The 14,879-nt window shown below is 43.0% G+C and overlaps 1 protein-coding gene across 4 annotated transcripts in view; it reads right to left on the bottom strand.

Moving 5' to 3' along the window:
• The window catches only part of arhgef28a (Rho guanine nucleotide exchange factor (GEF) 28a), a 61,485-nt gene that overhangs the window by 11,364 nt on the left and 35,242 nt on the right, over positions 1 to 14,879 (bottom strand). For all 4 annotated transcript variants that reach the window (XM_061061767.1, XM_061061768.1, XM_061061769.1 and 1 more), the window contains 17 exons: positions 13,091 to 13,226; positions 12,954 to 13,009; positions 12,795 to 12,855; positions 10,917 to 11,055; positions 10,713 to 10,822; positions 9,136 to 9,276; positions 8,395 to 8,651; positions 8,185 to 8,310; positions 7,775 to 7,892; positions 7,417 to 7,671; positions 6,593 to 6,669; positions 6,298 to 6,476; positions 6,132 to 6,223; positions 5,833 to 6,021; positions 4,845 to 5,074; positions 4,081 to 4,128; positions 1,555 to 2,076 (listed from right to left, as the gene is read on the bottom strand). In XM_061061767.1, the coding sequence (XP_060917750.1) occupies positions 1,555 to 2,076; positions 4,081 to 4,128; positions 4,845 to 5,074; positions 5,833 to 6,021; positions 6,132 to 6,223; positions 6,298 to 6,476; positions 6,593 to 6,669; positions 7,417 to 7,671; positions 7,775 to 7,892; positions 8,185 to 8,310; positions 8,395 to 8,651; positions 9,136 to 9,276; positions 10,713 to 10,822; positions 10,917 to 11,055; positions 12,795 to 12,855; positions 12,954 to 13,009; positions 13,091 to 13,226 (2,736 nt within the window). The remainder of the gene's footprint in view (positions 1 to 1,554; positions 2,077 to 4,080; positions 4,129 to 4,844; positions 5,075 to 5,832; positions 6,022 to 6,131; positions 6,224 to 6,297; positions 6,477 to 6,592; positions 6,670 to 7,416; positions 7,672 to 7,774; positions 7,893 to 8,184; positions 8,311 to 8,394; positions 8,652 to 9,135; positions 9,277 to 10,712; positions 10,823 to 10,916; positions 11,056 to 12,794; positions 12,856 to 12,953; positions 13,010 to 13,090; positions 13,227 to 14,879) is intronic.

Raw genomic sequence — 14,879 nt, 5'->3', positions numbered from 1 at the left:
ATGAGTGAACCGACGTAACTCAGGGCTGATGGCTGGATTGGGGGGGGGGGGGGGCTCCTCATTAACGTCTTTAGCTGAGAAATACTCCATAAACATGGCATATCTGGTGTCAGGGTCAAGAGCTGTAGTCAGGGGAAATGTGTGACAGCGTCGGCCAATCAGAACAGGAGCTACTGTAGCAACACGAGCGTATACGATTGGATACAGTACATTACATTGTCACAAAACATGGCCTATGATAACAATAATACCATCATACAATGATCCTGCGATTATCGATAGACGTCAAGACAATCACAAGATGCTACATCATGATATCCGATTAAAGGCAGGCTTGATCATTTTCTAAAAAACTAGCATGATTTTGAAAGTAGCATTCCCTCAGTGCTCCGTCTGCACCCAGCCCCTCCCCACTGTGCTCCCTCAAAAGCCACGCCCCCTCACTTACATGCACAAGCGAGCCATTGGTCCAGAAGCAGACCTCGGCTCATGCATGCAAGCGGTAGAGAGCGAGCAGGGAGACAGGGAGGCGTGTGATTGGTTCATCAGATTGGTACCTCGTGGCAGACATTGGTGGAAGTTTTTACAGGATTACAAACTGATACAGATGATGGATTTTCTTTGTTCCTTTTTTCAGAGAACCTGAGTTATTAATTTCTGTCAGGACCTTAAAAGACAAATTCAACCAGAATCTTAAAGAAGTGGATCTGGAGGAAATGACCAACCCTGCCTTTAACTGAAGAACGTGAAATGCCCTTAAAACGATATAGTGCAGTGTTTGGCGTCCTTAAAAAACAATATGTAGGAATTTGGTTTTGTGGCACATTGGCGCCTCCTGAAGGTCTAAGCGTGCAACTGCACTGTCGTAAAACACACACAGTGCTGTTAACTCCCCCCCCCCTTAGACAACGTGTGTTTGTTTACAAACTGAGGATAGAAATATTACAGGATCATGTGCAAATATGACTCTGCTTGCGTCTTCAGCCCGATCTTTGACAAATGTTTGCATGTTCGAGCAAACCCCATAAAAACACCACGGGGCGTTCTTCGCGTTTTGCTTGGCTCCTTCGAACCATAACTGATTTAATCCAACAAACTCAAGACCGACCTTTTTAGTGGAGCTTTTAACCGAATCTCAATTCATCTAGTTTTATTACATTTTGAACCTCCTGTGTTTCCTTATTTAGAATAAATGATAACATTTCCTCAGTACCTGTTCTTATCTAGTTATTTTTACCTTGTTGTTGCTGTTTGATTTATATTGATGTAAAGCACTTTGGGACACATTTGTTGTATGAAAAGTGCTCTACAAATAAAGTTTGATTTATGTGGAGTACGTGTTTGTGTATTCAACGGTCGGTTACCATCATGTCTGCAGTCTGTGACTAAATGGCTTCATTAGAGAGGATCATTTATTAAGTTTTGCTATCTAGTCTGAATGTTTTGAATAATTGTTATCAAAATTTCCTCCAATCTGTTGTTCAAAGCTCAACTCATTTGAACTACAGGTCCCAGATGCTCTTTTGTAGTCCAAACACGAGGATCAAACTGTACCTGCGTCCCGTCCAGAGGGATGACCATGTGAGGGATGACGGCGGGCAGGCTGCTCTGCCGGCTGTGCCTCCACGTCTGCAGCAGGTTCTCCTGGCTCTCCAGGCGCTCGCGCTCCCTCTCCACGCTCCTCTGGCCCTCCCGGAGCCGCTCCAAACTCTGCTGGTACTCCTCCAGCTGCTCCTCGAACTCGTCCCTCTCCCGCCTCAGCCTCTCCGCCTCCAGGTGGCACTGCCTCTCCCGCTCCTCCAGCCGACCCTCCTGCTCCCCCTGCTGGCTCTCCCTCGCCTGGCACTCCCTCTCCCAGCGCTCCTTCTCCTGGCGCAGCCGCCCCTGGAGCCGGCGGGCCGACGCCACCTCCTCCTTCCGCTTCTCCAGGTTGCGCTGCTTCTCCTGCTCCTGGAGGGAGTTGACGCGGACGCTGGGGAGGTGCGAGCGCTGCTGGGCGCGGGGGGAAGGGCGGCCGGACTCTCGGAGGAGGAGCCTGTTGACCTCGTAGGAGCTGTCCTGGACGGTCACAGCGGCCTGGAACAGAAAAGGGAAAGAGCTCAGATAAAATGCAAAGAGTTAACCAACATTAAAACCACATGTGCACCTGTCCATCAGAGAGAGAAGGGAAGGAGATTTGAATGGCAAAATAAGTTGTGATCCGTCTGCACAGGGTGACCTGATTCATGTCCCTTCACGGGTCAGAGCACCGGCATCTCTTTACTGAAACGCCGGCGTTCTGCTCCAGTTGCTCAATGAGATGAAAAACTTTGAATATGAAAATATCATTCAGATCAAAAAACACAAACACAGCCCAACAAGACTGTGCACATAGATGCCCCACATGCAAATACACACACACACACACACACACACACACACACACGTGTTCTCTGTGCACACATTTACATTTTATACCAAAGAAATGTGTGTGTGTGTGTTTGTGTGAAAACAAATGCACAGAAAAAAGATCAGTAGGATTCTCGTTACCTCTGGCTTCAAACAGCTGAGAGCTGTGTGTGTGTGTGTGTGTGTGTGTGTGTGTGTGTGTGTGTGCGTGTTAAAGCTGCAGCGTGCAGCACGCTAAAGCCTTCATCCTGACAGAGTTTGACGTTAACATCACATGTTCATGTTCTCACACTTTTCTTTTTCACCGCTTTAATCCCGACATTTAAACATTTAAAACACAAAAATCTGCATTTTCTACTCACACACACACACAGACGGGATTGAATATTGTCCCCGCATGCCTCCTTCCTAACATCGAGTAAGATTTAAAACCGAAACGATGGAATAGTTGTTGTTAAAGTTTAACATTTATTGAAGCAGAGAAAAGCCTCATTGGCTTCATAAATCTCTCTCTGGTCAAGAGAGGCAGCAGCTCGTTACAGGTCAAACGAGTCCTGTGTCGCAGCAACAAGTCATCAGTCAAAGCATCTAGAACCTGATGCATCTTCACTCTAACACCTTTAAGTCTTAATGAGATTAAAGGAGACCAGCTCCCCGAGACAAAGAATCCTCCTGCAGCAGATACCAGCTCTCCCTCAAATCCTCTATTCCTCATGTCATGATGCGCTTTGGAGACGGTAACACAGAGCAAAGACTGAAGCGTCCAACATTTTTTAAATCACACAAGTATGAGGGAAGCAGGTTAAGTTCTGCAGCAGCAAGGAGTCACCTCTGAAATAAAAACCAAAGCTGCAACTTTAACTTCTTTACAAGTTGCTGAATGTGAAGCTTAAAAGAGAACCAGTCATCAATAAAAATGTCAGAGGTATTTCTAAGAAGATACAAAAAGAATAATAAAACCTAGGGCTGGGAGATATTTGGAGTTTTTAAGATATATCGATATAGTCCAGTTGCATTAAAATAACGTTATCTCATCTCACAGTCTGTCCCTCTTCACCCTCCTCTCTCCCTCTCTGAACCGAAAATTTAAAAAAACCTGAACAAAACATGAAAACTGTGTTTATTTTGTTATGCAGAAAATGAATTAACTTCACTAACAGGTAGTTTTATCTTCATGAACATGTTGAACTTTTGCAACTGACTGTTGATAAAAGACATATCGATATGTATCGGCAAAAAACTTATTTTTGAGTTATATATGAGTTTTGGTCCTTAACGCCCAGCCCTGATAAAACCTAAAACTCAAAGTTACATAGAAGATCCATCAGAGCATTTAATGCAAAACATGAAAAACAAAGCAACAAAACTTTCAACAATAATGAAGCAAATGAAAAGCAGCAAATTATTCACCATCCAAATGATTTTCACAATTGTGCAGTTCATGCTATTTTGACCCCTCCCCTATCAAATCTCAAGAATATAACTTCAAGTACAGTCAGTTGTGCTCGGACACAGCCGGCAGAAATGTCTTCCTGAAGGCTGTTGACATTTAGAAGATGAGCACAGAGCGTGGGAGTTCTTCAACGCGGGTAAAGAATGTGTTTTTTTAAATTAAATGTGCTTTTTGCTTCCTGATAAAAAACACCTGAGTGGATGATTAAAGGCAGCAGTAGATTCAGTTGATGCACTCACCTGCAGACTGTAGAGTAGCTGCATCAGGCTCTGGACACTTTGAGCGACCTGTGGAAGGAAAAAAAAAGACTCTCAGCGTGCAGATAAAAGATTCATGATGTGTTTGTTTGTTTACAAATGTTTTATGAAATAATCACACTTAACAATCCTCTCACAGAGAAGGTGAATGCTTCTCTCCTCTCAAGCTGTCACTTTCTTTGGAGGTACAAAAGCTAAAGTTGCTTTCATGCTGCACTGTCGCCCCCTTGAGGCCTGCATGCTGTATTACAACCCCGTTTATGTTTCTAAATGATCCCACACTGGAGCGTCCGATCAAATGATTCTCTCTCTAATCGGACTCCTTTACCTCACAGGTCAGAAAAAAGCTGCAGACGGCAGCAACACGCTGTAATTGGAATCAAGTCTCCATATCAATTTTTAATGTTGCAGCACCCTCGGGACCTAAATGGACTTCTTCCTTTTATTATGAGCTTATCAATGATTCATCACATTAAGGCTGAAATGTAATTCCAATAGATGGTGCCGCTGAATTATTGAAACAACTGTTGGCAATCTTGAGGCCGCACGTCTGAGCAAGAAATGGAAAAGCAGAGACGACGATGAGCTGCGGCCTGTAAGAGGCTTTAATGCTGTAACTGCACCATCACATCTACAGTCATAAGAGCAAAACATCACATCCATTTTCAACACCTGTTCAGCTCCTAATCTCCACTTATATGAGACGCTTTATGAGCTGGATGTTATGCAGCAGAGACTTCCTTTACCTTTGTGTTGAAGTCGTTCTCGTCTGTTTTTTCAAAGAGAGTCGGGGACTGAGGTGCAGCAGCAGTCCAGATCCCCTCACTGGTCTCGGGGTTTTCCGGTGAGGTCTCAGAGTCCGAGCAGGGCTGCACGGGGGTGTCGGGGCCAGCGGGGATCAGAGAGTCCGTGTCGGAGTCCGATGAAGAGGAGGAGGAGGCCTTTGACGACGACAGAGCGGCTTTTAAGTTCTCAGCTGAGGAAACAAAAAAAACACAAAGTGTGAGCAAAGTGTGCAGCTCGACCACCGATCATTATCATCATTAATCATAACATCGTGTGCTGTGACTTGAGAACTTTGAGAGAACAATGAACAAGGCTCGACGCCGAAACATGTAAAAAAAAAAACCTTCTTTTTTTTTAATCATATTATCATGTTTTTATTTTTTATATTCAGGTCTAATTACAGATTTTCTGTTTTTAGGTTCTTGTTTAAATGTCACATATATTTTTTATCCCTGCACGGGTTATGTACATTTCTTGTATGAGTCTATTTTTAATTGCACAGTTTAAGTTTGATTCATCTAGGGGGATTCTTTAAATCTTTTTTTCAGGTTAATATATATGTATGGGGGGAGGGGGGGACGTCGGTTTTGTGGTTAATTTGTAACAAATGTTTCATGTCATGTCTTTGTAACCTGCTACTGGATGCTTTGAATTTCCCTCAGGATCAATAAAGTATCTATCTATCTGTTATTCTTATACAACTTGCCAATTTCATAAAGTCATTTTCACCTTGCTTATAAAGACAAGTTCCTTGGTTTCCTGTCTATTTTCAGGAAAGGTAAACATTGACAAATATGACACATTTATAAACTCTTAAATAACGTCTCAACATCGGCTAAAACATTCAAACTTGCAAAAGTTTAACATCTTTTTCTCTTCCTGTTCCGTATCGTCTGAACTCATCCTGGATGTGTCTGTCCGTTCCCTCCTCTGCACGTCGTCTCTCACCCTCTTGCAGCGCCGCAGCCAGCAACACGGCGGCCTGAGGCGTCTCCTCCGCCTGCGGCTGGACGAGCAGACGCGGCTCGACCAGCGAGGCGTAGTCCGTCCTCCCGCTCAGAGCGGAGAGCGCGGCGTACACCTGCAGCTTCTCCTCCAGGCTGGAGCAGATCTTCTGGTCCTGGATCAGCAGACTCTCTGACACATGAAGTCACACATTAGATTCTGTAAACTCACCCAGGAGAACTTCTTTTTTTTTTTTTTTTTTTTTAAACAAATGAACAATCTCCAAGGTTTTTTTTAAGCACCTTGGAACTTCTGGATCTTCTGATTGCGGGCCTCAGCAGCTCGCTTCTCCTCCTCAGACTCGCTCGTGTATTCCTCCTCCTCCTCCGGACAGCTGAGCGGAGAAAGCTGAAGGTTATTTGCTTTGTAAAAAAAAGTAAAATCTTAATATTAAGTAGGTATCCCGACCTCTCCACAGCCTCTCTGATGAGCCTCATCCAGGTGTTCCTCTCCTCTTTGGACGACGTGTGGACTTCGTACATTTCCGGCCCGGCCGCCGACGCGCTGATCAGAAACATCCCTCGCTCCTCATTGGCCACTTCTCGCACGATTAACTTCTGCAGAGCGATGACCGGCGGCTTCTGATCCTGAAGGACAATCAAACAAGAAAAAGAAAAACAAAGATTAAAACAGAACAGGAGATAAAGTAGTTCGTGTCTACTTCAATTTATTTGTCTGTTTTTAGTGATGAATGTTTACATACCACCGCAGCAAATGTGAACTTCTGGTCTTTTTCTTGCAGGAAGATGAGTGCGTCAGTGAGAAGCAGCGCCAGGACGTCTGGTGAAGAATAATAATGATAATAATAATAGCTTCATTTATATAGCACCTTTAAAAACAAATGTTTACGAAGTGCTGTGACAGACAAAGCAAATACAGAACAGAGCAAAATTGTATTTAAATGCAAATAACAGGAATAATATAGATCCAACAGGCAGGTATGGAGAGGCAGTTCAGTACAATGAAGGAAAAACTAGTTTAAAATCAACCAGGAGAACAAAATTAAAATTGAGGGAGAGTGGGGACGACATCACATCACAGGCACAGAAGATAAAAAGAAGGGATGAACAGGGACATTGGTTAAATGAATAAAGCAACAGAGAGCTGAAGAGTTAAAACGATAAAAGGAGTCGGGAATTAAAAAAAAGACTAAGAGCAGTAAAATTAATAAAAGGAAGGGATACATTTAAAGGCTAAAACATTTAAAGAAGAGAAAGATAAAAAGGTTAAAAGCAATAAAATTAATTAAAGGAAGGGAGGAAAAGCAGAAACACACAGACAAATAGTTCATGCAAATGGATTTGGTTGTCATGACAACAGAATTTTAAAACCTCTTTAATGAGTCAGAGGCACAGAAAAATAAATAAATCTCTGCACACCTAAATGTGCGACAGGAGCGTCTGAGGAGGGTAAAACTTAAGAGACAATGACAAACGCTCCTGCACGCTGTCTCGCTGTTTTCTGAGCTGATTGATGAGATGTAAGAAAAACATTTTGAAACCAAAAGTCTGTGTGTCTCTGCGTCACCTTTGAGTCGCCCCGTGGCGGTCTTCCACAGCAGCGGGCCCTGGTGTTTGAGCGTCTGGCCCGGCCTCATCATGTCCTGCTTGCGGAACGTGTGGCCGCTCTTCAGCTTGGCGGCGCTGCGGTTCTCCATGCGGCCCCACACCTCCTGCAGCCTCTGGCGCCGCTCGTACTCGCTGACGCTCAGGTCCACGGCCGTGATCACCCCCCGGATCTGGGCGAGCGCTTTGGAGATGTCGGCGCGCTCCTCCGTCTCCTCTGAGCGATCAGGAAAAGGAGAAGATTTGAATGTTTTTCATGTTCAGGTTTTGACATCGTGCACTGTGGCCGTGTGGCCAGCAGAGGGCGGTGTGTGACTGACCTTGAGTGTACTGGAGGATCCTCTCCAGCAGCACCGGGTACTTTGTGATCCTTTGGGTGACCAGCAGGATGCATTCTGGGATCTCTCTGCGTCTGACCAGAGAATTATTACCTTGTTGCTGCAAAGTGAAATAAAGAATTAATGCTGCATCGTCCAGAGGAGTACGAGTGTTTAAAAAAAAGACAGATTCATAAATCAAGGTGATCGCAGATATTTATGGTGTTACAGCAGCAAAGAGCAAAGATTGCAAACAAAAAGTGAACACAGTACACAGTTTAAATAAAAAAAGAAAAATTTAAAATGTACAAAAAATAGATAGATACCACAATATAGATTTTAGAAAATAGATTTAAAAAAAAAAAAAAAAAAAAAAGTGAATCAGGGTTTGGGGTGATTTTTTTTTATCTTACCTTAATGAAGTTCTGAAATCTCTTGTTGTGCTGCTGGAGCTCTTTGAAAAAGCTGACCGCCTCGTTGTGACGGCTGCAGAAGTCTCCGTACACCTGCTTCATCTTCTCGCTGTTCTCATCTGAAAACTGCAGAAAACAAAAAAACGTTCAAAAACGTGTGAGCCCGTCGTAAACTTTCCTCTACGTCACATCTGTGTGAGATCTCTCAACCTGTTGGAGGAGGACGTCTCCTATCCTCCGGATGAGGTAGTTCCTCCCGTGTCCCTGCGGGTCCGCCGAGCTGTGTCGCCGCCGCTCCTTCATGGCGGCGAAGAAGGCGTGATGGAAGAGCAGCAGCTGATCCAGGCAGGGGAAGACGCGCTCCACCGCCTCCGTGTCCAGCTGCACCTCCTCCCTCATGCCGCGGCGGAACACCTCGGCCATGATGTGGAGCGTCTGCAGGTGGTGGAGCTCCGTCTGCATCAACTCTGAGAAGGTTTAACAAGCGATAAAAAAAATCTGGATTACAACGCCACCGAGAACTGAGAGGATTACAAATTCTTTTTTTTTTTTTTTTGAAGGGACATTTCATATTAATAAAGATTTCAGTAAATATGCCAGAGTTAGCCAAACAGCTCATTTTCATCTGTTGTCCCTGCGCCAGATTTTATAAAAGGCTCTCTAAAAAAAACAAATTCAAACATCTCTAATAGTAGAAAATAGAAATAACATGACAGTAATTAAGCAGCCACAGGAGAAAATACATAAACCATGCAGGATACACATAAAGCAGCGTTTGGTTATTATAAAAAATGTATATCATGCAGGACAGACGTGGAGCAGCACTGAGCAGACATAAACAATGTACCAAAAAAAAACAACCAAATTCAAACATGACAGAAATGTCCGACACTAACGAGTGAATTACAGATGTGTGACACATTCCTGCGGTCGTCTTTCACATCTGCTCACCGTAGATAACGTCCTGCCTCTTGACGGCTCGCTTGTCCTGCTTCTTGCAGAACTTGTGCTCAACCGTCAGACTCCACGACTCGGCTTCGTAATCCGCGGCGTCCCCGGACATGTCGCTGTGGACGAACGTGTCGACACAGTCTGTGGAGAGGAGACAGAAACATCTTTTTTTTTTATTTTATTCTTTTAACCTTTATTTAACCAGGTTGGTCCCATTGAGATTAAAAACCTCTTTTTAAAGGGAGACCTGGCCAAGACAGTCAGCAGCAAAAAACATAAATACAAAGAGAGACAAAGTAAAACATTTTGGATTGAAATAGAACCATCTATGAGTCATATCTGGGAATCTTTACTCTGACCTTAGTTTTTAAACTTGTGGGGGGGGGGATGCATGGAGAGAAATGAGTCTCAATTCTGGTTAATTATGGGGCGGCAGTAGCTCAGTCTGTACTCTGTGGGGCTTTGTGTTGGGAAAAGACGGGTCGCCGGTTCAAGTCCAGGTGTGGACCAAGTCTGGAAATGAGTCTAGTAGAAGTTTTTTTATTTATTTTTATTTAACCATGAAAAAGTCTAATTGAGATTAAAAATCTCTTTTTACAAGAAGCGTCCTGGCCGAGACAGGCAGCAGCACAATGACAGGGTTTGAACATAAATACAGGAATCACAAAAAGAACCATTCATCAGAATCTGTCATCATAAGTCATCAGCAACAAAGCGATTAAAAAAAGGGCAAAACGAGTTAGTTAAGAACATCTACAGTCAGATATTTCTGCCTCCAGATCATTAAGACCACCTTTAAAAACATTCAAGGAAACCAGCTCCCAGAGTTCACTTCCTGAGTAAACTGCTCACTGACCTATGTCCCCCCCCCCCCCCCCCCGCCCCCCCTCTAACTGCTCAGGGTCCGTCTGTGGAGTGTCTTGAAAATGGAATATCATCTTAAAATAAAGTGATTTATTATCGATATCTGTATCATTAAAATCCAAACGATACCCATCTCTTCTGAAAAATCCTCACATGCATTTTGCAAATCTTCATTTTGTCTTTGTCTCCTCCCGGAAGTCTCTGAGTCTGTGCTTCATCACACCTGAAGTCCGTTTACAAAAAGTGACCTTACTGTCAGTACAGCTGCTTTCTTTTTTCTACCTTTTCCACTTCCTGGTTTATATCTTCCTGGACTTTGATTCAGAGTCAGCTGATCCGTCTTTAGTTTTTTTCAGTTTCTCTTACTGTATGATAATCTGCTTTTTAAAGCTTGTTTAACCCCGGTGACCTTTTCCTCAGGACGTACATTCAGTTTTAAAAGATGCAAACCGATTTCCTCCCCTTAAAGCAATGCTCTGTGTAAGTGTCTGTTTGGTTTCCATGGAGACCGAGGTAAGAAGAAAGACAGCTGACACCCCCCCCCCGTTTCTCTCTCCTTCCTCAACGACCCCCCCCCACCCCCAAATGTGAGACATGTTAAACCATTTTTTTTCTGAATAATTGAATGATGTAATCGTGGATGTTCTTTACTAAAATCAGAAATGTTGGATTTTTCTGTTGAACTTGATCACATCATGGATATATAAAAATACCTTCTCCCATTGAGGAGTCGGTGGAGGAGGCTGGAGTCGGCAGGAGCTCCTCTGATCGGCTGAAGCCCCTCGAGGTGTCAGATTCTGTCTCTGAACTCTCGCTGAGCCGACTGAGGAAAAAAAACACAAAAACATAATTCCACCAAAACTTTCAACCGACATTCCCAATAAAACGAAAGCGTAATTTCTAAAAGTTTTGCCGACCTGTCGCTGTTTGGGAAACTCCCCGAGAGGGTGCACGGCTGGGCCGCAGCTTCCTTCCTCTCCTTCGGGGTCATGACAGGTAGAGAGGGGGAGGAGGGGATCACCAGCTGAGGAGGAGGACTCTCTCTCACCGTGAAATCTGAGGAAGGAAAAGAGAACGCTTTAAAAAAGGAAGAATGCGTGACATGTTACACGTCAATACAGCAGAGATGAAATATATCCTGTGTGAAAGATTGAGCTGAGTTACAGACAGTTCTGTTCAGTATTACCAGAAAGTTTACAAAAGATGTTTGTTTTTAGCTCAGAAGATGAAGAGCATAGAAGAACATTTAATTTTAAGCATCAAGGAAAGTGTTTATTTCTGTAATTGGAATTAAATTGTAGAATTCTTTAAATGATGATTTGAAGGGTTGTGTTCAGATATTTCAGTTTAAGAAAATGTACAAGAACAAAGTTATCAGACTGTATGAAATTGGCAGTTTTAGTGTGTTTTGTGTGTTTTCCGTCTTATTTCTGAGGAAGTGAAGACTGAATTGTCAGATTTGTTTTATGTTGGTTTTCATTCATTCATTGATTGTAATTTGGACAGAACCATCCAGACATTTATTGTTTTCTTTTTGAGTAAGGGGGGGGGGGGGGGGGCAGGCAAAACAAGATTGATTCTTCTCCCTGCTCCTTTTCCGTTACATGGGATAAAGTGTGAACCGTTTTTTTTTTTCCTGTTGTGTGTTTCGACATGTACTGAACAAATAAAAATGAAATGAAATGTCTCTCTGAGTCATGACTGTCTACAATGAGTGAGAAGCTCGATTCCCCCCCCCCGGCTGAACTTCTGTTACAAAAACACTGAATTTCTGACAGGACGCTTTACAGAAATATGATGCATTTGATCAGAACACTTGACTGTCTGCAAAGGCATGCAACATGACCTGCAAAATTCTGTTTTTATGGAGAAATGTTGAAATACGGGACAATGCAAAGTCTTAATTCTTCAGAATTTTTGGCACTTTTTGTTGGCTTTATTGGAGAGGACGGCTGATTAGAGACAGGAAATTAAGATTTTTTCCACTGCACAGCTCCTACATTGCACTCATTTTACATTTTAAAACTCTATTTTATATATTGTAATATCTTCTTCTACTGTATTATTTAAGTTGTTGCTAGTTCTGCTTTATTACCTTGTTAAATGTTTAGCACCAATACACCAAGTCAAATTCCTTTATGTGTAAATGTACTTGGCAATAAACCCAGATTCTGATTCTGATTCTGACTTATTGGAGAGGACGGCTGAGTAGAGACAGGAAATGTTGGGAGGAGAGAGCGGGGGGCCGACATGCAGTAAAGGGCAGAGGACGGACCAGAAGACAGACTTACAGCCTTCTGCACGTGACACAGGACATAACCGCAAGGCCATGCGCACGTCCATTCAAAGGTCTTTAAGTGGAATTAAAAACTCTAGACGCTGCTAGGTCTGTAAACACGTTTGAGCTTGATGTAATGGAGAGCCTACGAGGAGGAGTACACGTTTAAAAGCATGACATGATCAATATTCCTACAGACCAAATCTCATTCAACAAGGAAACAAACACTTCAGGGGCTGTGTTCCTGCACAGGGAGCTTTGAAGGCCACATCGTTTGTAAGATCCTAGAATTCAAAACTTCTGATGTGTGTGCAGAGATTTCTGATTTTCTGAGCTCCTTTAGCGCCTCACAGAGTGAAATTCATTGGGAACAGGAAGGAAGAATAAATCACTTCCTGTAGATAATCGGGTCCCTGTGTAGAAGGTTTTCAGTGCACGGGCCTTGATTAATAAATTATCCGACCAAAACAGTTAAGAGAGCTTGACAACAGAAAGGTCTGTGTTTTTAAAAACTCACTCTGTGGGAGAGATGCTGTCCTGTTCTTCACCACGGCAACCGCATACTTCTCCTGAAGTTTCTAAGTAATACAAATGAGAGAGGCTCAGGTTTCAGCAGCGTGTAAACAAAAGACAGAGATGAGCACTTTAAACTTTCCTTTAAAGAGGAGAGACTCACCTTCAAACACGGGGGGAGCGAGTCCTTACAGCCTTTATGGACGATCGCAGTGCAACCTGGGAGAATATTTATGTTCATGTGAGTGAATTTTATGCACAAAAATGTACAAAAAAATAAAAATTACACTTCCTACTCACTGGAGCAATGCAGCAGGTCCTTTCCAGAAGCCGGTTTGTCACACACCACGCACACAGTCGGGCCTAAACAGGCTCCCGTGTTGAAGCGATGTCCGTTCAGCGGCCTGTCCTTGGCCTCCCGGTCCTTCCCCTTCCCCTTGGAAAACCAAGCCAGAGACATAGGCGTAAACAGGGACGCCATACAGACAAGAGAAAACAGCTAAGCAGAGCCTCCGTTCATATTTCTATAAACCAGTTAGCTGAGTTAGCATCGTCCTTTTTTGTTGCGAAAACGCTGCCATGTCGATGTGTAAGCAGATATATGAGCCTGAGAGAGGAATCCCCCGCCTTTGGAAAGAACCGTTAGGAGAAGTCCACGGACGAGGAAGTGGAGCGCAGCGTCAACAACAGATGCAGGTCAGAGAGCGCTTCCAGTCTCAGTGCTGACTCAACAACGAGGGGGATTAATCATTAAAAAGGGGGGAAGACGCCCGACACCATGTTTGGTGTTGTCGCTTTGACCTCGAGCATTTCCCAGAAACGTTTCCTGGATTGTTCTCACAAGAGGCACATGATCCAGACCCGAGTGTTTGTTCCCAAATCTGTTATGAATACTTTTCTAAAAAAACACAGGTGTGTTAACTCATCTTTTGTGATTGGTGTTTTAATGAACTACCACACTTCCTAAGAAGTCGGGACGTTGTGGAAAATGTAGAAAAAAAACACAGAAAATTAAGATTTTTAAAATTTTGTGACCATTTTAAACATTTTGGACAGGGTCATGTTTATCACTCTATTGCATCAGTTTTTTAACCCTCCTGTAGTCCTAGTGCATTTTTTTTTGTGGATCATTTTGGCTGTGTTGATGCATATTTTGCATAAATTGGTGTGAATTTTGGGGTGAATTTTAAAATGTCATGAACATTTATTCCTCAACTCTTTAATACACTGTTAAAAAAAAGAATCACACCTTTAGTCCTTCGTCATTTTTTTGTGCCATTGACTCCCATTGAAACAACATTTTTTGAATACACTGCCATTGTGGTAAGAAATACATTTTTTATTAATTTTTTCATGGATCCATGATAGTGAGGGACTGGAATTTTAGTTTTTACTGTTTTACCAACATAGTTTCCAAAACAAAAGCCTGCTAGTATGTCTTTGTTTACGTCTGTGATATTGCAGAGAAACAGGGCCTGAGGTGTTTATTATAAACATTACACAAAATGTAAGGATTTGTGTTTGGTAGATTATTTATTTGCTGTAACAATGCTTCTTGTCAATCAATCTTATACAATTGGAATCCCTGTTTATTTCCCTTTTAAAAAGGTGCCACATTTGTATGGAACATGCATTTGTGGGATGAGCAGCAGAGCTGAGTATGTGGCATGAAAAACTTGCCAAATCTTCGCTGCCAATGCCAAAAAGCGTATTCTGCTGTTGACTCTTGTTTGGTGTCTTTTAGTGGATTGGATGATTGAAACACAATGGATATTTGCTATGTATGGTGAGGGTTGAAGTTAATAATAGTAACCATTAAAAGGGTTGTTGGAGGGTTAAATATACTCTGTTGGGACTGCGGCTAGGCCAGTTTAGCACCCAGACTCTTCAGCTAGGAAGCCTTGCTGTAATAACGCTCTTTTAGACGCTGCAATCCCTCAGATTCTTCTTCTGCAATTTTAACGTCGAGAAATATCCGCCTTGAATTCCAGACACACAGAGACAAGCAATCGCTACATGCTAACTCGCTAAGCAGGGGGAAATTTAGAGTCGCTAATTAACCTAACGAGCATGTCTTTGGAGTGAGGGA

The sequence above is a fragment of the Labrus mixtus genome, chromosome 17 (assembly GCF_963584025.1).
Source record: "Labrus mixtus chromosome 17, fLabMix1.1, whole genome shotgun sequence".
NCBI lineage: Eukaryota > Metazoa > Chordata > Actinopteri > Labriformes > Labridae > Labrus > Labrus mixtus.
The sequence above is the reverse complement of the archived record's forward strand: the minus strand, read 5'-3'. Positions and strand labels throughout refer to the sequence as shown.